This window comes from Capra hircus, chromosome 12 (assembly GCF_001704415.2).
Source record: "Capra hircus breed San Clemente chromosome 12, ASM170441v1, whole genome shotgun sequence".
Lineage (NCBI taxonomy): Eukaryota > Metazoa > Chordata > Mammalia > Artiodactyla > Bovidae > Capra > Capra hircus.
In genome coordinates, this window is record NC_030819.1 from 61,773,054 (window position 1) to 61,798,913 (window position 25,860).

Sequence of the window (25,860 nt, forward strand, 5' to 3'; positions counted from 1 at the left end):
TCTCATGATTTGAGATCCTATTCATCTGATGATTTGCCAAAGGTCTCAGAAGGGGGAAGAAGAGAAACGCCAGAGGAGAGAGGTCTGAGGCGAGGCCCGTCACAGGACCGGGGGATGCCCCCACCCAGCTCAGAGCTGGGCTTCCTGTAATGCACCGAGACTCGTGGTTTGGAGTGGGGGCTGCGTGGGATTCACAAAAGAGGGGAAGCATTGTCAGAAAGTAGATGCTTTTGCCTGCAGAGAAAGGTCCCTAAGTCCCCAGTCGCCTCCCTCAATGCGTACACACACACACACACACACACACACACACACACACACACACGCACGCACAAAAGTTGAGGCCACCACATCTGCCTTCCCCAGATGGGGTTCCTTGCGCAAAAGTCTCCTCCCGCTCCAGGATTTTCCGACGCTGGCGCAAGCTCCTCCCTTGCCCGAGCCTGGCTCCAGTCCTAGCACAGAGTGCCCGCCCGAGCAGCGACTGGGGGGCGGCGAGGAGTGGGCCCCGCTCGCCGCCATTGGCTGTGCGGCTGCCGGGCGGAGGAAAGCCTCCCGCTGCGCCCGCCGTCCGCCCGTGCGCCCCAGCCGCGCGCAGCACCGGTGCGCTCCACCATTCCCGCCGGCCGCTTCTCCTGCGCAGATCGGCGAGACCCGGAGCGCCCGCGAGGAGCTCGACGCAGCCCGTCCCACTCCGAGCTCGGGAGCCGGCAGGGGACATCCGCGCGCCCCGATGCGCAGGTCAGTGAGGGGCTCCCGACGCCGCCCGCGAGCTCAGGCAGAGGAGTGGGAGCCGGGGAGGCGCGGGGCGCCGAGCGTGGAGGGGGCTTGCCCTGTGACACCGGCAGCCCGACTCCTCTCCTGGGGTGGCCTCGGGTCCCAGAGGCTCCGCTCCCTCCCGAGCCGCCTCGCCAACTCTCCCCGGCTCCCAGCGGTTGAGCTCCTTGTTCTGGTCACCTCCGAATGTGTCCCCTTCGCGCAGGCGAGCAGCTTCCGCTGCCCGTCTCTGTCTATTCTCCGGGCGACTCCTCGGGGCTACAGTAGGACGCCGTGTCCTTGGTCCCGGGATGACCCGCTTCTATCCCGGACACGGGGCGCCGGGGAGGACTGCCCTCGCGTCTGCGGCTGCAGAGATGGGTTGATTCCCCTGCTCAAGTGCAGGCACTTCTACACTTTGCGGAGTGTGTCTCTGGGTGCACGCTCGCCTTTGCGAAAAAGGTTATTCTCGCCTTTGCGGTGCCTCCGGTCACGTTCGTGTCTGTTGGGCGCCCACCTGGATTTCTAGGGTCACCCTCCCTTTCTGAGGACTCGCGGCGCGCACACTGACTGCCCGCGTTGTACCTTACCTGCCTCGCGTGCGTCTTCACGGGTCCCCGGCGGCACTAAATCCGAGCAAGTTCTACTGGCGCGGAACAGGCTGCCGTTCCCCAACCGCGATTTTCCGAGTCTTTGTTGGAAAACGCATCAGCTTCCTCCCCGTTTTCCCTGATCTCATGAGACGCTGGAATCCCGCGTTTTCCTGACGAGGTCCGTGGACCATGGGCAGACTGTCTGATTTCTAATTGAGGAGGAAGGTGAGTCCTGCGGGGAGCATCGGTCTTCTCCATTCACAGACTGGTCTCGTTGAGTCCCAGGCACCCGCTCGCTTTCCACCGCCAGACGCCTGGGGCCCCGCTGTTCCTGGGTTTGGTGTCAGACTCCAGGGATGGGGTCCGTTTCTTACTGTCTTTCATTTCCTCTGCTCATAAAATTTCCTTTGGAAAATAATGTGCTGAAGCACTTGGGTGGTTCTTTGCGGGCGAGAATGGGATCGGACGGCTGCAGGACGTCTCACAGCCTTCGCATTTAAGTCAGCCCAGACTACAGGTGCCAAGGGCGGGAAACAGGTGGCGATTATGTCCTGAGCATTCCCGGGCCCAACTTAGGGACCACGCCCCGAAAGGCCTCCCCCACCCCCACCCCACCCCCCACCCCCCGCCAACAGGTGCTTTTCACTTTAGATTTTCCAGATTCACTGTCAAGACAGTTGCCTATCAACAGGAAAAGAGGCGAAATATGTGATACCCTTTTCTTCAAAGGTTTAACCCCTTAATGCATTAAGCACAATACATCCTCCTTAAAAAGACAAAAGAAGGTATATATAGCTAGCTTCTGTGTTTTAGCTTATTTGTGATTTGGCTCCAAGGCATGCTTAAATATATTGGCACTGTTTTACTAAGTATAAAGGCACCCCACCCTCACCCCCGCACACACACATGCACACCCTTGATAATCCGCACACAGTTGATCTGTAATGTATTGATAAATGGCCTTTTGAAGTGTTAGTGAGGCTGTCTTGCATCGACACCAGCCCCACAGAGGATGCCCCAGTCACCTTCAAATGCTGGGCATCAGGCATGGGGAACCGTTTGCCAACCTGAGAAGTAGTCTGGGAATAGTGAGTTCCAGAAAATGGGTGGAGTGTTCCATTTCTGTGTTTGGGTTGGAGGCTTATTATTTATTTGGCTTATTTATTTACTATCTTTGATTCCTCTACATAAAGGCAAAGCGCTTTGAAGAGCTCACCACACACACCTTTATGGTTCTCTTTAAAGAAGCCTCACTGAAGGTAAGATCCATTCTGTTCTCCCTGCCGCTGGTTAGTTCAATTCAACAGATTTTCCTGGATGTCTGTGATGTAAAGAGATACATAATGTGCTGGTGTACATCTGTACATCCACTGGCCTTTTCAGGTCCAGGGTAGCAGACTACTGAGCCACATTCTAGGGCCTCAGCACGTCTGATTCTGACTTGTGGTAGATATCTCTGTGGGATCAAGTGTTCTGCATCTCATGACACAAAATGACTCCATCAGGAGTTCCCTATGAATAGAATCCATGCTCACCTTTGGAACCAAGACACAGTCATTGTTAAGTCTACACTAAATTTTGGCAACAAAAAAATGAGGGTTCTGAATGGTCAAGTAGCCATATACAGTTTAACAGTATATCTAAACATGAAATGGCACAATCTCGCCAAAACAGTGTCAGTATTTCAATCCTCTGAATTCACATCAGGAACAAGAGAGACTGTCATAAACACTTTCTGAGTTCTTAACTTTTAAATTGTCATCTATTGAGTTGTGATGGCATCACTGACTCAATGGACATGAGTTTGGGAAAGCTCTGGGAATTGGTGATGGACAGGGAGGCCTGGTGTGCTGCAGTCCGTGGGGTCACAAACAGTTAGACACGAATCAGCAACAGAACTGAACTGAACTGAAGTTGTAATGGCTTCCCAGGTGGCACTGCCGCCGCTGCTGCTAAGTTGCTTCAGTCGTGTCCGACTCTGTGCGACCCCATAGATGGCAGCCCACAAGGCTCACCTGTCTCTGGGGTTCTCCAGGCAAGAACACTGGAATGGGTTGCCATCGCCTTCTCCAAGGTGGTGCTAGCTTGCCAATGCAGAAGACATAAGAGATGTGGGTTTGATCTCTGGGTCAGGAAGATCCCATGGGCATGGCAACCCACTCCTGTATGCTTGCCTGAGGAGCCTGGTGGGCTACAGTCCGTGGGGTTGCAGAGTCAGACACAACTGAAGTGACTTAGCATACACGCATAAGTTGTGTTAAGATGGGAGATTAGACTCTTCCCTGGTGGCTCAGACGGTAAAGTGTCTGCCTACAATGCAGGAAACCCAGGTTCGATCCCTGGGTCAGGAAGATCCTCTGGAGCAGGAGATGGTAACCCACTTCAGTACTCTTGCTCGGAAAATCCCATGGACGGAGAGTGTGGTAGGCTACAGTCCATGGGGTCGCGAAGAGTCGGACACGACTGAACGACTTCACTTTCTTTCACTTTTCAGGAGAGCGTGGTAGGCTACAGTCCATGGGGTTGCAAAGAGTCGGACATGACTGAGCGACTTCACTTTCTTTCACTTTTCAGTCAGTCCAGATTTATTATTTGTACAATATTACAGGCTTGATTTTGATGCTGACATTGTAGTAGACAGTAGTGAACAGGTGTGGAAATTATAAGCCCATCATAGTTGTTAAAAAGGGTAACTGAAGAAGGTAACAGACCTGAATACAGTTTCTGATGGGAAACGAAAGGATAGGTGGTTGTTAAGAACCTATTTCAAACTCACATAGACAAGAAGCTGACTTAAAGCACAGTCCAAACACTAAAGATATCCATCCAAGGAACATTTAGAGGACAGACTTACCCCCTGGGGTAGCCAAGACAGCGGCTTTCCTCTGCCATGGCCATCTAGTACTCATCAGATGTGTTCGGCAATTTACCAATCATGCTGGCTTGGTTCTTACTCACTTTCACTTTTCCCATGACCCGGATTATAGCAGAGGGACTTAATCTTCTCATTTCTTAAACAGAACATTCAGAACATGCTGTAAAATGCAACTGTAACAGAAAGTACAGTCACATCCTTTTGGGCAGGTTGACTTACTGGCCTCAGCCTGAGAGTCTTAAGCTTTGAAATAAAAGGTACATATGAACCACTTTAAAGGCTTGTGTTAAGCATATACTTTACAGAGAAGAAGGAAGGGGAGAAAGAGTTCTGGGCTTAATCAGTAATATTTTACTGTGTAAGTTATTATTAAATTTTATTTCTATTTCTTAACGAAAATACCTGTATTTTCTGATTAAGATTCATTTTCTTGTACCAACATTCAAATGCAGACAAGCACAAAATAGAATGTGAACATACCCATAATATCACCTGCTAACAAAATCATATGTTAGCAACCTGGTACATGACCTCTTACCTCCTTTAGTTTAGTCTGGTTTGGTTTTTGCATGTCACTAAAATTGTGTGTGTGTGTGTGTGTGTGTGTGTGTATGTGTGTGTGTGCAAAGCAGCAATAGCCAGGCTGGTAATTATTTTACAAAAACAGAATCATACTATGCACAACTCTAAAGTTTACTTTTTTACTTTGCCAGACATGTCCAGCGTCTTTCCATGTTAGAAAACATAATTCTTTTGATTATACCAGAATCCCCTATTTATACAATCTTGCCATCATTTGTTTAACCAATCCTAGACTCGTTGGTAGTTCCAGTGTTCAGCTACAGAGTACATCTTTGTGCGTGCACCCTTTAAATTTGTCTTATTTTTCCCCATAGGGTAAATTCTCAGAATTTATTATTTGTCTTATTGACCTATAATGCTGTGCATTTTTTCAGTAAAACATAAAGGACTCAGTAATTCATCCAACAAGTAGTAGATATTCCCCACTGTGATCCAGAATATCTTCTATATGCCCAACATGTTTTTTGTACTTAAAAAGGTACTTTTTAATTGTTACTTAACATTCATAGTGAAAGTACACAAGTCATAAGTACATAATTTATGATTTTTTGTGTTCAACTTGAACACACCCATGCAGATGGAACCCAGGTCAAAAAATAAAATATTTGCCAATACCATGCCCTCATGCCCCTCACATGCCTTGGCCACCAATTGATTATTCTAACAATTCCTCATGAGAAAGTCGTTGGTGAGCTTTTGACCTTAGTTTTCATGATTCAAGTGCTAGATTATGGGCACCATGCCATTTAGATTGACAATATAATATTGATTGATGCTTTTCAGACCTTCAAAGATTCATTTTCAACAAAGGTGGCCTGGTTCAACTGAATTAGTTTCCAAAATCCTTCATTCTGTTCTCATCACTTTATCATTTCTATCAAGTTTGATCTTATGTTTATCCATTGGACCGTGCCTGGCACATATTTCAATTTATATCATGAATTAACCTCTGGATAACAGAAGAAATTGACTAACTTGTTTTTCATCTGATTTCCTATTGTTGGCCACCCAGCCCAGCTGAGTTAGTTGGATTTAAAATTGGAAAAGGAGTCCTAGGCTCTCATTTTGTAGCTTCTGTCTGTCTTCTGCCTTCTTTTTCCATTAGGAGTATAATCAATAACCTTCAAAATTCACTTAACTTTCAGAGACATCAGTTTCTTGATTTTTAAGGACTTACAACTCCTTGATTCTATTAAAAAAAAACAGTATCCTTTAATGTATAATTAAATACATATAAGTTTCCTTTCATAGAGGAAAGTCAATATTGAGAGTAAACATAGGAAAGAAGGAATGCGTTAGATGCATGAAAAGTGTCTTAAGTTAGTTCAGTGAATGAGAAGAGAAAATATTTGCTTCTTTGTGCTCCACTGTTGTCATCCCTTTTATTATTTTCTAAGAAGCGGAAGTCTGGATCAGTTTCCTAACACAATACTGCTGGGGAGATCACTGCCCCCATTACCATGGCTGCAATTGAGATGAAGTGCTACTCAAAGTACAGTTCACGCACCAGCACTTGAATTGTTAATTACTCATTCACCAGGAGAGACGGAACTTGAGCCAGAATATAAATCAAATAAGGCATGAAAGCACGCTTTTTAGTTTGGATGATTTTTTGGTAGTAAAACCTTCTTGATGAAGGAAGCAGTGCTTTGAAGTTCCTCTTCTCACAAGGACTCATAACCCACCTATTCCTGAGGGAGTCAAGTGGATATTTGAATAGTAGCACTGATCTCTAAGGTGGGCTTTGTAGTTACATTGAGAAATTTGTAAAAATGTAAACATTTTCTCTTCCTGTGCTCATTTTCTACTGAAATTGTTTTTTTTTTTTTTTAGTTTTTTTTTTTTTTTGAGGGGAAGGTATATTTAACTTTGAGATAGAGTGACTAATAGCACGATAAAACATGGTGTTCCTGTATGCACTAGTTATAATACCCTTCCCTACAGTGATCAGCGTATTGCCCTTGACCCTTTTTACTTCCACAGATGAGCAGAGAGACAAGGACTGTGATTGTACGAGACTTGGTAATTTTCAAAGAATGGGATTATCATAGACTTTAACTTTACATTTTAAAAAAACAATGCATCCTGTTTCCATGTCCAGTCACATCTTCACTGATTCACTATGGTAAACTCCCTTTTGATTTTTATTGTGCTCTTCAGAATACATTCATTCCAGCCACTCAACTACGTTCATGATAATATATTTCAGTGTTGACAGCAGATTCCTCCATTATCCTGGTGGGCAGGAAACTCAATGAAATCTTTGTTGAATATTGTTGAGAGACACAATTGCTTGATAAAAGTATGGTCCAAGTTTTGTCTGGAGCATGGAACTATTCATTTTATTGCCCTAACTAAAATATTTATAAATTTAGGTCATGTTCATCATTTTTTTTTACTATTGAATAGCTACCCTTTGCCTAATCAGTATGATTTAATATAAGATTGTTTATTCCTTCATTCAATAAATATTATTGTGAATCCAAAAGTAGAATAGATAGAAACTACCTCTCCAAGAAGCTTCAAGTTTCTCATTTCTTTTATCCTTTGATTCCTTCATTCCTTCAAATACTTACTGAGCATCTTTATAATAGAGATTGCTGATTCATAGATAGAAAGATTAGTCCTCTGTTCTAAGAGTACATAGTATCAAAGCAGACCAGTGGGTCAACAAATATAACAAGTACAATAAAATGTGAGAAATGCTATTGTAGAATGGTATAGAAAGTATCCTGAGAATACAGAAGGAGGAGCTAGAAATTTGCTTAGAGAAAAATAGGTAGGGATTTATATTATGAGTGAATTATCAGATGAGGCAGAGGCAGGAAGGTTTGCAGAGTCTTAAAGGATTAACAAATTGCATTTGGGGTGGAGTTGGGAGAAGACATACAAATATAAGAATTAAATATAAGAATTCAAAATATGTGGGGAATCTATAATAGTTTGATATGCCTGGAACACCATTCTCAGGGACAAGAGAAAAATGAGACTGGGAAAGTAGCATGTGGCTATGTAACAAGGGACATATAAAGTGGGTAATATAAGAAAGGTTTTTTAGAATTTTTAATCAAGATGGTCACTATAAAAATATGCATGTGCATTAAGACTCATGCACATATAGTAATATTTTATCACCGTACCTTACGTAGAACATGGTTAACAAGTTGCTGAGTGAATCATTGATTATATCAAAAATAGTTTTCTTAACTAAAGTCACTACCACTACCCCATTATTTGTATAATGAGTTGTTTTATCCATTAGGGGTCTTGAGTTAGTCTTCATGTCTTTATTGTCTCTCCCCTAGTCCCTCTTGAGGGCTTCCCTCTTAGCTCAGTTGGTAAAGAATCTGCCTGCAATGCAGGAGACTCTGTTCAATTCCTGGGTCCAGAAGATACGCTGGAGAAGGGATAGGCTACCCACTCCAGTATTCTTGGGCTTCCCTGGTGGCTCAGCTGGTAAAGAATCCGCCTGCAATGCAGGAGACCTGGGTTTGATCCCTGGGTTGGGAAGATCCCCTGGAAAAGGGAAAGGCTACCACTCCAGTATTCTGGCCTGGAGAATTCCATGGACTATACAGTCTATGGAGTCAGTTGGACATGACTGAGTGACTTTCACTTTCACTTTAGTCCCTCTTGAAACCATTTGTTCAGGTTAAAGTGACAGCTGGGCAGGACTGTCCATATACAATAGCACCTCTTCATGCACCCTAAAGGAAATCAGTCCTGAATATTCATTGAAAGGACTGATGCTGAAGCTGAAACTCCCAATACTTTGGCCACCTGATGTGAAGAACTGACTCATTGGAAAAGACCCTGATGCTGGGAAAGATTGAAGACAGGAGGAGAAGGGGACGACAGAGGATGAGATGGTTGGATGGCATCACTGACTCGATGGGCATATGTCTGAGTAAACTCCAGGAGTTGGTGATGGACAGGGAAGCCTGGTGTGCTGCTATCCATGGGGTCGCAAAGAGTCAGACATGACTGGGCAACTGAACTGAACTGAACTGAATGCTCCAGCTTGTCAGGGAATGTGTGTAGCTGTATCAGTAGCTCACTCTCATTCCTTTAAACCTCACTCTTGTCTGAAATTAAAGCTAACCAAAAACATGCTTTACAACCTTCTTTCTTAGCAGTGCCTAAAGAGAGTTTTAATATAATATATAGTAATTCATGCAGCTCTCCATTATTCAGAATTTGACTGCTTTAAAGTCAGTTTCTTATATACCATCAAAACCTCTGCTGTCACAGTGAGTTAGTCAGTAGAAGGTAGATTATGCTACAGTACAAAATAAGCGAGTAATCTCAGTGGCTTAAAACAACAGAAGTCTCTTTATTGTTCACACTAAGCGCTCACACAACCAGCAAGGGGTAAATGCACTGGCTTTGGTCACCCAGGAACCTAGATTGGCAGAAGCTGGCCCAAACCCACAGTTATTGCAGCAGAGGGAAGGCGTGTGGCAAATCTCACATATGAAAGAAGAGGTGAAAGTGAAAGTTCCTCAGCTGTGTCCAACTCTTTGTGACCCCATGGACTATACAGTCCATGGAATTCTCCAGGCCAGAATACTGGAGTGGGTGGCCCTTCCCTTCTCCAGAGGATCTTCCCAACCCAGGGATCAAACCCAGGTCTCCTGCATTGCAGGCAGAGTCATTATCAGCTGAGCCACAAGAGAAGCAAATTCACACAGTTATTGGAGCAGAGGGAAGGCATGTGGCAAATCTCACGTGTAGTCTTACATTTTATACCCACAAGTGACACAAAATTTTCCACAAATTTTACTGATCCAAACAAGTCATGTGGCCACCCTAGTTTCAGAAGGGGTGGAAACATGCAGCCTTACAACATGCCTTGACAGAGGAAAGGACAGCAGAAACATGTGAGGATCACTGATGACCACGGGTCTCAAATTTATTCCTCCTTTATCTTCAGTCTCCCTGGAGAGAAGAAATGGAATGAACATAAAATTTGGAGACATGGGGATATAGATTTGAATTCCAGTCTGGCCTCTTAAGTGGCTGGGTAACCTTGGGCAAGCTTTTGAATTCTCTGATCCTTAATTTTCTCATTAGTTAAAGCAGGCTAAGGGATAATAATAACTACAGTACAGAGTTGTGAAGATTAAAGAAAATACCCTTGTACCATACACACACACACACACACACACATACACACAGGCCTGGTGGGCTGCCGTCTATGGGGTCGCACAGAGTCGGACGCAGAGTCGGACACGACTGAAGTGCCTTAGCAGCAGCAGCAGCAGCAGCAGTATATGCTTTTTATTAAATACACATCAGCTGCTGTCATTCACTGTGTTACTGTTTTTCCAAACTCGTTTGTCTGGACATCCTTTCTCCTACACAAGCATGTCAGATGCAGCTTCCTCTGCCTGTCACTCTGAAGACCTCCTTTCATTCCACAATGACTTGGGGATCCTTGCACCACCCCCTGCTCCTTGTCACCACTCTTCTGGCACGACGTTGCCTCTACATCCAGTGCACATACACTGCAATAAAAAAGCACTTAGATATAGGAGAAATGAGTGCTGTGTGAATGTGTGCTTCTGATTAAGGGTATTCCTACGACCTTAATAAAAGAACACAAAGCACACAACCTTAAAGGGTGAAGTGGAGAGCTCAACCTTCATAAAGGACAAAGCCAAAGTCTGTTAAATCTTGTATAAAAGATACTCGTAATTTTCACGAGTAAAGCCATATTTATTTGTACTTTTAAAAGAATGTATAAGTCTTTTATATAGGCCATCAGTGTGGTAGTCTGTTTTCTACAAATAATGACTAATTATTTTTCGATTTGACCTCTTCCCATTTTTAAAAATGAAATCCATTCTGGGAGCATTTGAGCCTACATTTGTTTATTGCTTGTATACTGTCTTTGACAAACTCTGGTCCTGGGTTGTTATCTCAAATAACAGGCTGCCAGGGCTACTTGATTTCCTCTACATTTGATAATCTGCCATATCATGGTGCTGCATGGTACAAGGAACACATAGACATTCTTTTTGTTAGCCAGACTTTTGAGTATACTGTGCTGCCTGAGAGAGAGAGAGGAAGGATGAATGAGAGAATATCAAGGCAAGCTCTGCCACTCTGTTTACACAAAGGATTAGCAGGACCATGGGAAGTTTCTTGAGGGAACATGCTTTCCTGATGAAGGACACACTGTCCTCATTTCTGTCTCCTGCCTTCCCTGGTGAACTTGGGAATCCTGGTAGAAGAGTAATTTCAGAGCCATGAGAGGGCACTTTGTCTCCTTATACGGTTGGTGTTTTATGTAACCTCTGCCTAAAATCTGACTCATCTGGTACTCATCAATTTAGGGTACCTACCTGGAGCCTCAGTCATATGATTGCTTATGACTGAAGAAAAGCACTATTAATATCAATGCTCCATATTGAAAAAAAAATTTGCAGCTGCATTTCTTAATGACTAGTTTCATTCTTCGGAGAAGGCAATGGCATCCCACTCCAGTACTCTTGCCTGGAAAATCCCATGGATGGAGGAGACTGGTAGGCTACAGTCCATGGGGTCGCTAAGAGTTGGACACAACTGAGCGACTTCACTTTCACTTTTCACTTTCATGCATTGGAGAAGGAAATGGCAACCCACTCCAGTGTTCTTGCCTGGAGAATCCTAGGGATGGGGGATCCTGATGGGCTGCCGTCTATGGGGTCGCACAGAGTTGGACACAACTGAAGCAGCTTAGCAGCAGCAGCAGAAGCAGCAGTTTCATTCTTTAAAAATTGTTTATTGGCTCCTATTTCAAAACATGCAGACCCTGAACTGTAAGAGAGTTCACATATTTGGGTTTATTCCTCTTGCCAGAATAGAGGACTCACCCAAACCAGAGTGATTAGGGAAGTGGCTGCTAGATTTGAGTTGCAGGAAGCATGAGTTCTTTGATCTGCTGAACTTGGAGTTTGAAGACTGATGCACTTTTGCTAAGTTTATTTGCTTCTGTGTTTCCTGTGGGCCCTGTGTGGAACCTGGACCTCATTGGCTATTGGGAGTCTCAGTGACCTTCCCCAGAGCCTGCCAACACAGTAGCCCTCAATAGAAAATGACTCTACTCTCTCTTGGATCTTGAGGGCATTATACTAAGTGAAACAAGTCAGACAAAAAAACAAATTCACACAATCTCACCTATATGTGGAATCTAAAGAACACCAAAGCAAGCTCATAGAACAAGTTGGTTGGCAGGAGGTGTGTGAAATGTGCAAAGGTGGTCAAAAGGTACAGACTTCCAGTTATAAAATAAGTAAGTCATGGGGATATAACATTTGTCATGTTGACTGTAGTTAATACTACTGCATTGTATATTTAAAGTTGCTAATATCTTAAAAGTTCTCATCATAAGAAAAAATTACAACTGTGGGTGGTGACACATATTATCTTCTTGTAGTGATCCTTTTGCAATATACAAATATCTAACCATTGTTGTACACCCAAAAACCAATACCATGTTATATGTCAGTTACTGCTGCTATACTAAAGAGTAATGCATGCTCAGTTGCCCAGTTGTGTCTGACTCTTTGTGACCCCATAAACTATAGCCCACCAGGCTTCTTTGTTCATGGGATTTCCCAGGCAAGAATACTGGAAGGGGTTGTCATTTCCTCCTCCAGTGGATCTTCCCCTCCCAAGGATCAAACCTGAGTCTCCTACATTGGCAGGCAGATTCTTTACCAATGAACTACCTAGGAAGCTATACGTCAATTATATCTCAATTATTTTAAAAAAGAAAACTACTCTTTCTTGAATCAGGATACCTACAAAGCCCCTCCCTTTGACTGGGTATTTAAAGTGGAGGAAAGATATCCTGGGCTGCCTCTGAGGATGACTGATGATGTAAGATGAACATCGAGCATCTTACGTTCATCTGGAGGTCCAGACAGAGATTCAGACCAGTGAGTGGTGGTGGAGTGAAGTCATGAGCAAGGCTGGCTGGCCAGTCGCCATTCCTGGTGTTCAGGCAGCCTGTCCTGCCACTATGGATCTAGTTCCCTAGGAGGATTAAACCTCCTCTCTCTCATTCTCTGAGACTTTACTTCTCGTACCTCTGGGCATCATAAGCTGATGGTGCAGCAAATATTTGAACTTCTCCAAAGCCCACTGAAAAGTCAGGCTTAATCACTGTATTTATTTAGAAGCTTCTAACATTTTTACTGACTTACTGCATATTATACCGAATATATTTTCTTAATACCCTTGGGGATAAACCATGTAACTTCTATGTTAAAGATCACCAATCCTACTGAAAAACTATGAGAATAATAACAATGGACACCTACATATCCTTTAACTAATCAGTTGCTAATATTTTAACATATTTGTTTCATCATCTTTTCTTTCTGTATGGGTGTGTGTACTTTTTTTTTTTTAATTTTGGCTGACCATTTGAAGGTTAGTTGCTGCTACTGTGATATTTTACTTTGTACATGTATTTCCTAATAACCAGAACGTTCTCCTATATCACACTTAGGAAATTTAATATTTCTACAATGCAGTTATCCAATGTAGAGTCTATGCCCAAATTTCCCCAGTTGTCATTATAATGTCCTTTATAACAAAGCTATTTTTTCTTTTAATGGGTCCAAGGATCTTTCATTGCATTAGAGGATAAATCTCGACATCTGCATCCTACTTTTTCTTCTCTGAGTATTCAGCTGAATACTAAATAATGTAATACAGCCAAAACTGGTTGTAGCCAAAACTTAGCCTGCCTAAGCTGCCAATTACCAAGCATTATTATTTTTAAATACCCGTTCTGTGGAAAGCATCATCATACGTTGACTCTCAGCCATGGAGGACTGGAATAATGAGAGAATGTATTTAGTAGAATCCATATGTATGAATTATGCTAAACCCTGGGCTAATATCCAGGAGGGTTGGGCAATGTACACACTATGTAATCAGCTGAGGTTCTATTTGTAGTTCTATTATGAGGGGCGATGGATTATTAATTCAAGTAAATGCTTTGTTGAAAATGTCATCAGATGGAAGACTCTGTGAGCTTGAGTCCTTGCTGGGAAATGCAGGACTTAAAACACACATACTTGTCATATTCCAGTCCATTTCTAAGAAGAGGCTATAAAGCATCTTAGTTTAAACAAATACATGACTATAGTTGTCAACAGAGAAATATAAATAAATCATGGCCTGTTTAATTAATTTGCTAATACTGAAGTTCTTTTCAAACAACCTATATCATCACTTTTTTTTTTTCAAATTGTACCTGTACATGTGATTTTTATAGTTAAGAGAATGGTTTGTTAGGTTTTGGCATATTCTTAGGTGCAAATTTTAGAAGTGGATATATTAGATAATTTATCTTTCTGTCTTCCATATGCCTCAATTACCAAGATATTTTAATGGAAAATTAAGCTTGGGGTTTAATTTATGAAGTGAATAAAACATTTACTGTATATCCATTCTTATAAGCTGAAAACTTACAAGACAGATGAAAAATTACAAGATAATGTATACACAAAACAATGATTGACATATACAGAAGCATATGCCATCAGAAAAGTTTTCATTGAACACATTAGCCTAGATACCTATGGGAGATGGAAGGAAATGTAGAGAAAGAGGGATCAGGTTAGTCACAAACAGAAGAAAGTGTATTTAAAAAGGAAAATAACAATGGGAACAAGAGAATAAAGAGTGGCACTGGTCAGGAGCTGTACAAGCTCACTCACTCTCTTCTTATGCTGCATGGCCCCAGGGGCCCATAGTTGCCTACTTCAGAGGAATCTGCTTAAATTTAGGGTGGACTTTATCAAAGCTTACAGAAATCCCATATTTCCAAGCTCTTCCCTGTCTCCTTAGAGTAGTTTTAGGGGCACTCGAAGGCCCCTGAGGCCTGAGAGAGTCGACCGGGAATACCTTGTGGTCTCCTATAAAGGTTTAAAAAAAGTGATTTATGGCAATTGCAAAATTAAGTTTACAAAAACAAAATCTTTCCAAATATCATACTCCATAAGAAGACTGTTAGGAGCATTTCCTGGACAAAAGCTAAACTTAATACAAATTATTTTAATTGTGGAGATAGAATAAAAGGCAATGGGAAAGGAGGAAATGCCATTCTCCAATCAGAGCATGGTTGAGAAATTTTTAAAACATGTCTCGTCTTGTTAAAAATAAGCAAGCAGGTTCCCCTGGTTGTCCAGTGGTTAAGAATCCACCCTGCAATGCAGGGGACACAAGTTTGATCCCTGGCCTGGGAGGATTCCACATGCCCCAGAGCAACTAAGCCCACGCACCGCAGCTGCTGAGCCTGTATTCTACAGCCTGCTCACCACAGCTAGAGAACGCCTTCACACAGCAACTAGACAAAGCCCTTGGGTAGCAAAAATAAAATTTAAAATTTAAAAAAAAAAGGAACCTTTTTTGTATACTAGTTTCTCTAAGAATTAAAAAATATATATTTTTTTCTTAATATTCTTCTAAAAAATTGGAAATGATCAGAGCTGAGTGGAGGAAGGGAGTTGCACCTCAAAGTTCCCATTAAAAATTCTGTAACATCTTGAAAGGTCAATCTTGCTTCTTACCATCTTTCTTCACACTGATTCATTTCAACCTTGCCTGTGATCTTCAAGTCATTATTTCTCTGACTGTTTGGTTTTTCTTTAAATCAAGTGTTCAGCCAATAATCTTTTTTTCCTGCTCCCTGAAAGTGACTATCATGTTCTGCTACTTCTGAACCAGTTCCTGCTTCCTTCAGCCTTTAAGTTGCCACTTTTCTCATTTTGACTTGATTCATTGTGTTAACAACATAGATAGGTCCATTCTTCCCAGAGTGCAGGGTAGACCCCTTCTTGGTCTTTTCTAAACATCATTAAAAAATCACAAAAATACTATGCCTAAAACTGGTTTTATATTTGACCTTTTTAATCCAGAAAATGGGGGCTTCTCAGGTGGCACAGTAGTAAAGAATACGCCTGCCAACGCAGGAGGTGAAAGAAACTTGGGTTTGATCCCTGGGTCGGGAAGAGCCCCTGGAGGAGGAAATGACAACCCACTCCAGTATTCTTGCCTGGAAAATTCCATTGACAAAGGAGCCTGGCAGCCTATAGTCCATAGGGTCACAAAGAGTCAGACACAATTGAGAATGCATGCATCATGCATCATTGTCCAGAAAATTATCCACTTAAATTCTCTTTTTCCTAAGGGAGTATCATTTTAAAATAAATTATTCTTACTAAGGCAGAAATTTTGGCATAAAATTGTTCACAAGAATGTAGCCAATCTTTATTACAAATAATAGTTTGATTTCCCCAGGAAAACAGTGCTATAGATGCAAGGGAACTCATGTATAATTGCTTTTGAGGCTGTACAAGATAGATGGTCAAAACATTTAGTTTCCTATCTCCTTTTGAAATAGTTTCTTGTGTTTTTATTTTTATTTTTTAATTTCATTCAATCTATATAGTTTTGCATATCAAGAAAGGTATATTCTGAATATTCTGTGAATTATACCTTATGTGGATAACTAATTTTTAAAGAATCTGCACAAAATAACTAGCCTAATATAGAAGTATTTTGGAAATAATTTAATTATTTTGCTGAGGAAATATTTTACTGAGCCGGAGGCTAATCCAGAGAGATAAAAGCCATCACTGAGGTAAAGAGAGATAATAAGGGATTGGACTGAATCCAAAGCCACCTAAAGACCCACCCTAGAAACCAGTTTTGAAAATAAATCACAGATACTAAGCTGTTACTCCAACATTTCTTTAATTTTCACCAGAGTACTATGAAAAAGTTCTGATTACATTTTCTCATCATTCTTTTGAACTACAGACAAGGAGGGCTGTTCCTTTTCATTTTCTGGCTGCCATTATCCAGTCCAGGGGAGCTTCCCAGGTGTTGCTAGTGGTAAAGAACCCCCTTGCCAATGCAGGAGACAGAAGAGGCAGTTTCCATCCCTGGGCTGGGAAGATCCCCTGGAGGAGGGCGTAGCAACCCACTTTAGTATTCTTGCCTGGAGAATTCCATGAACAGAGGGGCCTGGGGGGCTACAGTCCCTAGGATCGCAAAGAGTTGGACGCGACTGAAGGGACTTAGCACACGTGCATCCAGACCAGACCATGAATTCCAGGACGTTATTCAGAAATTTCATCTCTCCACATTTCTTTTCATGAAATGGCTCTCTAACTCCACACTGAATAGCAGATAGACTCAGTTTTTTTCTTTGCTTGGTTTTATTTTTTATTGTGCTGACACGGAATCATAATGAGATTCCACTAATTTTCACACAAAATTCTTCTCCCAAAGCACTATACTGACTAAGCAGGAGCAGTTCTCAAATAAGCAAATATATGGGCATCCCTGGTGGCTCAGAGGTTAAAGCGTCTGCCTCCAATGCGGGAGACCTGGGTTCAATCCCTGGGTCGGGAAGATCCCCTGGAGAAGGAAATGGCAATCCACTCCAGTATTCTTGCCTGGAGAATCCCATGGATGGAGAAGCCTAGTAGGTTACAGTCCACAGGGTTGCAAAGAGTCGGACACGTCTGAGCGACTTCACCTTATGTATGGACGGAGGAGCCTGGTGGGCTACAGTCTGTGAGGTTACAAAGTCAGACAACTGCAGTGACTTAGCATGCCTGCATGGATGGGCTTAATCAGCTTTGAATAAGGTTAGTAGTAATATAATGAACTTTATTTTCATTATTGCAAGCCCAGGGGTAAGTGTTTGCCATTGACTGCAAGTGAAGATTTACTTTACTTGTAGTGGGTGGCAAGTATGTATTGTCAGCACCTACCTTCTCTTACCTAGCATGACCTAAAAGGGCACTAGGTGAAGAAAAAGCATTAAGAGAAAAGAAATCATGCAAATTGTAAAGGAAAATTCAAGGTCCTATATAAAACATGTTCTTTTCTAAGTAGAACTAAAAACAACTGTGCTAAGACATAAGTTCCCCTCCAGATTCTGGAAATGGTAGTTTCTACATGTCCTACAAAGAAAGAGATCAAATATATCATCTGAAACTATTCATTACATTATACGATTACAGTTTACATTTGTAGACCTGGAAAGAGCCTTTACCATGCATGTTAATACTGTAGCAAATTGTTGCTAATGGTTTGGGAGGCCCACCTTTTAGAGAATGACACAGCAGTGAACTGTTGATTCAACGTCCTAACTGCTAGGGCACTCTGAATAATGTCCACAAGGGAACAAAGCAGCTTGTCCCAGTTTTCCACGACAACAACACCACCACCTTTCACAGAGTTGCTATTCACATAGAAATGTATTTAAATAAAGGTCAGAAACTCAGACTGCTGTGCCAGATTGGAGGCTGACGGTAGGCTGGGTTTAATCCACCACTATATTGTACAAGTCAAGACCCTGGCAGAGGCCTCTCCCACAAGCTGGCTGCCCAGGGGTCTTGCAGTGCATCCAGGAGAGCACTCAGAGAGGAGGGCTTATCGAATCTTCTTCCTTTTAACAAGCAGGAAGGTACACACACCAGAGAGTATGCTCTGTTCCTGCAGAGCTTCACAGTCCTCATAATCAGCCCATGGGAAGGAAAGCTTCCGTTCTTTCCGAGGAGTCACAGAGGCTGGGCACTAAGTAACATGCAACAGAGGCCCGCCCCCCCCCACCAGGTCTGCCTTAGCTGTGCGGTTCCTCTGACTCCCCACCCCACTGGACTCACGGTAAGATTACACACCCATCCTTCTTCGCTTCAGGAGGTGACTGCTATTTGTAGACTTCTTCCCAGCACTTATTTTTATTCCAAGAGACAAAAGGGATAGCTGGCTGATCATGAACTGAAACATCTCCCTAGATCTTCATTTACAATGCGATCTGTCTCCTCTTCCTTTCTCAAAAAAAAACAAAAACAAAAACAAAAACAAAAAACAAAAACAAAAACAACAAAAAAACCCCCCACAACTTTCTGAGAATGGGTCAGAGAAAAAAAAAGCATCGCAATCCTCACATGGATTTAGGTGCCACGTGAAAGGATAGTCTGCTCTCGCTGCCCCTGGATGGGTCGAGGCTATGCATTTCAGATGAAATCGCTTTCTTTTTTTCTTTGAACCTAATCTGTTTGGGAGAAACAGCCCAAGAAGCAGCATCTTGAAACACACTTGTTTGATTTTGTTTCCACAGTACCACCTACAGCCTCATTCACACTGCTCAGTGACTGAACACATACACTCTGGGTCATCCTCAGCATTACACACAGACTCAAAATATTCACCAGAGAGAAAGAGGAGTTATCCATTTTTAAGACATCTATAAGAAAATGAGAAGTGATGTCATCAAGTTAAAATTATTCTAACAGTGTGTACACTCTATTGTTTCTGAGTAGAAGAGTGAAATGAAGTTTGTAGATCTGTCATTTTAAATTAGGTAGTATTCTGAAAGTAATAGTAAATCTAAAATATTGGGGGAAGGATATTTAGATAAGATATTTAATTGTGAAATGTTGAATGAGGATGCAAGTTGTCATCTGTTCATTTCTACCATTATCTCCCAAGGTCACTTGGAAGGTCAGACGTTTTCCCCAAATATTCTCAGCCTCAGTTGCCGTAAACTCTTCCATAGACATTTGAGGCTCACAATGGGCTTTTGCCTCAAAGAAGGTGATCTTCAGGAGGTGAAAAGTACTCTTGGAATATTTACATTGTAAATAGATAACCTTGGATTTAGCAACTGGTCTAGCAGCCAGTTGTGAGCTCTATCATTGAATTACCAGTGACTGCTTTGGTGCCTCCAAACCCACCTCCAGAAAATGATACAGAGCTGAGTAGCAAAGGTGGTTTTAGAAAACTCAGTCAATTTCAGCTGAATGTATGACCTGTACGTGTCAGAATTATTGGAGTAGCAGAGACCTGGAATTCCCTCTAGTTCTTCGAGGGATTGAGAAAGATGTGTATCTACTGGTCTTTTACTTGGATGGCCTTTTTTTTATTTTCAAAGCATGATTTTGGACACAGTGTCACATCCTAACTTAGGAGCTTGTGGAGAGATAGAAAAGGTGTCATTGGACAGATGGGAAAACAAATATCAAGACTGAACTGTGAACTTGTCCAAAGTGGCAGGTAGGAATTAACTGAGTGTCATCATTTTCTCTTCCTACCACAGTTGAGGAAAGTTAAGAACACAGTTCAGGCATGGGTTCCTCTCTGTCCTCTGTTACTGACTAGCTGTGAACCCTGAGTAAATCACAGTTTCTTTGTTGATCAGTTTCCTCATCTGCAAAATGGGAATAATAATTCCTGCTCTGCCTCTCCTACAAACTAGTTTCTGTGAACACAAAATGCACAGCCCCTACCTTCTTACCGACGCCAGAAAAAGAAGGCATAAAATCATTACTACCAAAGGATAGGAAAATTGAGACTGGATGGTATAAAAGGTGGAAGTCCTCACTTATCTTCTAATTAGATACATTTATTTTTGTCATATCGATGCAAGGCAGCATCTTTGTCCTTAGTTTCCTCAGCTAGACTTAGGAGGTCTTATCAGAACATCTTGAATATTTCTTTCCATTCAGTCCACACGATTCTTTCCTATGCACCATGCTGCCTGGGAGTGAAAGTCGCTCGGTCATGTCTGACTGTTTGTGACCCCATGGACTATACAGGCCAGAATACTGGAGTGGGTAGCCGTTCCCTTCTCCAGGATGCTGTCTCTGAGATGCTGCTATTTTCCCTACAGATGAATGGCTAGGGCACTTTTCTGCTGTATAAGGCATGGTATTACTACCAGATCAGTGGAACACGTTTGCAGTCCCACTGTGATTCTGTCTTTTTTTTTCCAAAGGATCCTTAGGAGCCTATAGCAGCCTAATGGAATTAAAATTACCAAAGTGTAATGAGGAGTGGGAGTCTCATTATTTTAGGAAATACTAAGAGCTTGTCCCATGGCCTCCTCTGAGGAGTCACTGAGATTGTTAGCTGGCTTGACTGCCGCCAGGGCAGCCCTCTCAGAGGGTCCCTCCTTCTTGGGCATCATTAGTGCCGCTCAGCCACAGCCACAGCGGCCACTGTTAGCCCCTCAAGGAATCAGTCACTTAATTAGATTTGAGGAATGGAAGGAAAGGCAAGTTGTCAAGGTAAAATGCAGGCAGAGGTTAGGGAAAGGGAAAGTCAGGGTACAGAGGATGTTTTTTGCATCAGCATTTTACTACCTCTGATGCCAGGAAATCTGGAAATTTACAACCAAATGGTCCAGTGCCATAAAGAGCTAGGAAGAGCATCTTTGCCGGATTTGAGGAAAGAGAGTCATCCATCAGAGGGACCATTCTCCCTCAGGCTGCTTCCCTCGCCCCCACACGGACTAGGCAGAAGCTGGCTGGGACTTCTCCAGTCACGGACGCGAGGGCGGTAGAGACACACCACACCCACACCCACACCCACGCCTGGAGCCTGCAGAATCACACACCTTCCCTCCCAGGATGCCTGCCTGGCTCCGTCCACTTTGTTTCTGGCGTTTCTCACAGGGACCACATAAGGAGGGGGAACATGGCCAAGAGCATTTCTTTCCCTGCACGCATTCACACACATCACACATATACACATGCACCTCCCCCCTCACACACCACACATACACACACACACACACACACACACACACACCACACTACACCCATACCCCCCTTATATACCCCACATCCCACACACACCATACCATACAAACATACACACATACCACACGTACACCCACACACACACCCATACACATCACACCCCTCACCCCACACACACACACCACACATACCCCCCACACACAACACATACACATACACCCCACACACAGATGAACCTCCCCCCACCATGCACACACACACTGAGCTCATTTTGGCCCAATTTTAACAATTCACAGAGTGCTTCCCTGTCTATTGCCTTGATCCCTGCATAACACAGTGTGCAGTGGGGGCAGTACTATACTATTTTACAGATGAGAAAAGTGAAGCTCAGAAGCTAGGCAATTTAAGATAAAGGAGAATTCAGGCCTCAAACTTACAGCTCTTAACAGCAAACCCAGTACTCTTTCTATTATTAAGAGGAAATCCAGCTTTTATCAATCTAAAGGTTTTTTATTCGTTGCCTAAAATATGCAGAACAGAGTACAGAGGTAGACCTAAAAGGAAACAAATATGTAGGAATGGCACCAATCCCAGAGAGACACGCTTTTATAAACACGTCAGCAAATATGAAGAGCAAGCTTACACATGCAGTGATTCTCCAAAGCATGCTAGAAGGAAATACTGGTCAAAAAAAGTTGTGCTAGTGGGCTGGACAGTGCAGGGAATTCATTTTCTGGAGGAGGAAGGTTTGCAGCTAACTTTTGGGGTCCTATTCTCAGAGCAGGCTTGGAGCATCTGTTGAAATCTCAGCAGATGGAACACACCAGAAATGTACTTTCCTTTTTATTTTGGAGAAACCTGGCACCTAGGGTACTATGAGATCAAATAAAGTGCATTTTTATATCATCATTTGTAACATAAAGTCAGGAACATTACTTGTTCCTGGGAAAGAGATTTCATTTTTACCCCTCCCTGATGGATTTTATAAGTAAGCCATGCTGAAATGAAAACTGGAAATGAGTCAATGTGACTTCTTTCTGAATAATGCACTCAGTTGTCTGGGGTTTTTTGTCTTTGTTTTTGCAGTGTCAATGAACACCTCGTACCTGTCGCCTTTGCTTGGAAACTGAGAAGCTCTGCTGTGCTGCAGTGCTTGCTGATGCTATCACAGCAGAAGGAATGCTGGTTCTGTCCCTTTTAAGCCCTGTGTGAAACTGACGTTTCATACACTGCATTCTGTGACCTTCCGTAACGATGTCTGCACCTGACTCCCCTTCTGCATTCTCAGGGAGTGTGGAGAACGGGACTTTCCTCCAGCTGTTTCCCACATCCCTGTCCACATCGGTGGACCCGTCCTCGGGCCACCTGTCAAATGTCTACATCTATGTGTCCATATTCCTCAGCCTGTTAGCCTTCCTGCTCCTGCTTTTAATCATCGCCCTCCAGAGGCTCAAAAATATCATCTCCTCCAGTTCCTCCTACCCGGAGTATCCAAGCGACGCTGGGAGTTCTTTCACCAACTTGGAAGTCTGCAGTATTTCCTCGCAAAGGTCCACTTTTTCGAACCTTTCCTCCTGAAGAAAATGGAAGAATCTTTCAGTGCCGTGGCTGCTGAAGTTTTCCCTCAGGGGAAATATCACAGGAAGCAGGCACCTCAGGAAAGAAATGCCCATTTTGTTCCTTTTCACCAATTAGACCTGGTTCTCCTCCTCCTTCAGCCCTGATTTCTTTTTCTGTTCATGTTGCTTTTTGTTGTGAATGTAGGAGTTGATGCTGACAGAAATGCTTGCATGGTGAGGAATTTCACCTAGACCACTTGAACCTGCAGCTGGCTTCTTGGTGGGGCAGGCCACCCTGCTGGACACCTGAGGCTGAACTCACCTGAGGCGGCCTCGCAGAGGAAGCTGGGTCAGGGCTCTGCACTTCTGTTTCTCTTACAAAACCATGAAACCAACGGAGCCAGCAGTAGAAGATATTTTACATATTTAAAAGATAAAGTGGAAAACACCAAGTTTAAAAAAAAAAATCAGTTTGGATTTCATGTATAACATCTCTACAGCCAGAGGCAAAAATATGCTGTGTTTTATTTCATTTCACTTTAACCAATGAAAATCACATTTATTGATGAATTAAGGTATATATGGAGAAGTTCTGGAAGACTTTAACTTTTAATAGCAAGACAATATGTGTTATGATGCCGTTTGTAACATATTTCTGCTTTTCGGGTTTTTTTCCTACTTATGTTATAGTCTTAATGACTCTATGTTTGTGGAATTCTTTGTGATAATTGCTGTTGCTATTCCTAAGACAGGCACCAGAACAGACACTGGAAATTTTTATTTTGTATCCATAATTTCCATCTGGGAATCATACATACGGAAAATAATCATTTAGTTGTATTTTGCACAGTAATAACTCCTCGTGGTTGTGAAAGTATGTTCTTTTATTCAGTATCACAGTCTTCATAAGCTCAGTGCAGAATTATATTAACTCCAAGATGTTAGATGTCTGTTCACTCACATTAGGTTGCAAAACTTAGAAGACTCCATTGCTAAATAGTTATGTTGTTATATACTCTGAGAATGTTACATTGTCTCTGATAACTCATTGTTGTATATTAGCATAATACTCTACGTTAGGACTCCAGGATGTGGATTTATGTTTAAAATTGTAAACACTCACATTGGGTAGGGGGCTGCTATCCTGTGGTCAGCCAAGCACACTTGAACTTGGGGGCTTTGTGCATGAAAGGAGGCACTCTCGAGAGCATAGACATGGAATATGGAGGGACTCAGGTTGCCCCCAAAGAACTAACAAAGCAAGCAAAGAGTAGCTTTGCTACTTTGCAGCTTCTTAAGAGTAAGAATTTTAATATAATTTTTGAAATCAGTGGTCCATGGCGTAAATACTGAATGTATTCATTCTGCAAAGCCCCTGCATCAGCCTGGCCCCAGCTGCCCAGGGCAACTGGACACTTCTTATCCAAAATATTTAATAATCTGAAGTGGTGGGGCCTTCAAGCCATCCTTTGGTTTGGTTGCGTGGCTTCTCTATCCAGAACTGGAGTGGGGTAAAGAATGCACCATTTTTACAGGGCATACCTTTGTCATTATAAAATTCTGAGAGAGATGCAAATTCTCTCTCAGAGATTCCATTGAGGATCAAGTTTTTTGTTTTTTTTTTAATCCATAAGCCTCACTGAAATCTGACCATATCGGAAGGTTTATGTATCAAAAATCTCTCCAAACACAGAGTTGCACAGAGTTGCAGCCCTAAAATGTATAATGAGTGAAAATTTCTCCTCTGCTGTCATTTAAAGCACAGCAATGTGTTACAATGTTATTATGTAGTATAAATGCTGGACTGGAAAAACTGCTATTTTAGACCATTATTAGCATTCAAGGTTTATGTATCAAAAATCTCCCCAAACACAGAGTTGCACAGAGTTGCAGCCCTAAAATGTATAATGAGTGAAAATTTCTCCTCTGCTGTCATTTAAAGCACAGCAGTGTGTTACAATGTTATTATGTAGTATAAATGCTGGACTGGAAAAACTGCTATTTTAGACCATTATTAGCATTCTGTGTGTGTGTGTGTGTGTGTGTGTGTGTGTGTGTGTGTACACAACATAGAATATATAATATATACATATATATATTCATACCCTTCCCAATTAAGAGTTGTGTGAAAGCTGCACAGGATTACAGAGGCATCTATATCATCACTTTTGCTCTTTAATTAATCTTGTGCTATTTTGGTTACCAAGGTAAAAAGGACTCGGATGAACTGATTTTAAAAAAATAAAGGAGCAAATTTGCCACATGACCGTATAATTGCGAATGATCTGTTCTAAGGGGTAACTTTACACTCTTTCCTTCTGGAAGAGATCTAAAGGCTTCTAGGACTAAAACTTTTTTTTTTTTAATTTTCATGCACACCCCTCCCTTCCCAACCCCCCTCCATGATGGTGCCAGCTCTCAAGGTTGGTGTTTGGGAGCAACATTCAAAGACATAAAATAGGGTTTGTCACTCCCAACTTGTCAGGATAACAGACTCTACAACCTGAGATGAATTTAAGAAGTTCAGGAAGGTTGAAAGACTGGTTTATAAATAAAGAAATCAAGCCCACTGGAAGCCTGGCTCTTTCATTGTTTGTTCTCAGTGAGGCAGTCCACAAGCTTCTCTCCCGGGAAGGCTTTTCCTTCAAGTCCTCGCTGAAGCAGGATCAATAAAGAGTGGTCAAAATGCCAGCCTCCCCCCACCCCTGAAGGATCCCCTCCCTCTGGGGCAGTGAGTTCCAGAAGTCCCTGATCAGAAGAATCACCTGGATGGGACGGGGGAGCCTGGTGGGCTGCCGTCTATGGGGTCGCACAGAGTCGGACGCGACTGAAGCAACTTAGCAGCAGCAGCAGACGTGCTGCCTAAGGTCTGCCGTTCCCCAACCCAAGGCTGCCACTTCAAACCAACACCAGGTTCCCTGTCCTTCAGGAAACCC

The 25,860-nt window shown here is 42.6% G+C and overlaps 1 protein-coding gene across 3 annotated transcripts; it reads left to right on the top strand.

The window, feature by feature from the left end:
- On the top strand, positions 228-25,499 carry SERTM1 (serine rich and transmembrane domain containing 1). 3 transcript variants are annotated; one of them, XR_001918945.1, is made up of 4 exons: positions 228-738; positions 1,283-1,571; positions 2,540-2,605; positions 22,452-25,499. XR_001918945.1 is itself a non-coding variant. In XM_005687506.3 (3 exons), the coding sequence occupies exon 3, from the start codon at positions 22,620-22,622 to the stop codon at positions 22,941-22,943; it is 324 nt and encodes a 107-aa protein (XP_005687563.1). In that variant the 5' UTR covers positions 746-1,571; positions 2,540-2,605; positions 22,452-22,619; the 3' UTR covers positions 22,944-25,499. The 3 variants fall into 3 exon arrangements, 2 of the variants coding, with proteins under 2 accessions (XP_017912149.1, XP_005687563.1); XM_005687506.3 differs by lacking the exon at positions 228-738 and having other exon boundaries at positions 746-1,571; XM_018056660.1 differs by lacking the exons at positions 1,283-1,571; positions 2,540-2,605 and having other exon boundaries at positions 22,452-22,613.

What these genes read in the sequence shown, in the direction of transcription:
- SERTM1 (XM_018056660.1), top strand. Translation starts at nt 275, where the DNA reads ATGCGTACACACACACACACACACACACACACACACACACACACACAC. An exon ending in CCGCGCGCCCCGATGCGCAG is followed by an intron (nt 739 to 22,451) that starts GTCAGTGAGGGG and finishes TTGTTTTTGCAG; the next exon opens with TGTCAATGAACACCTCGTAC.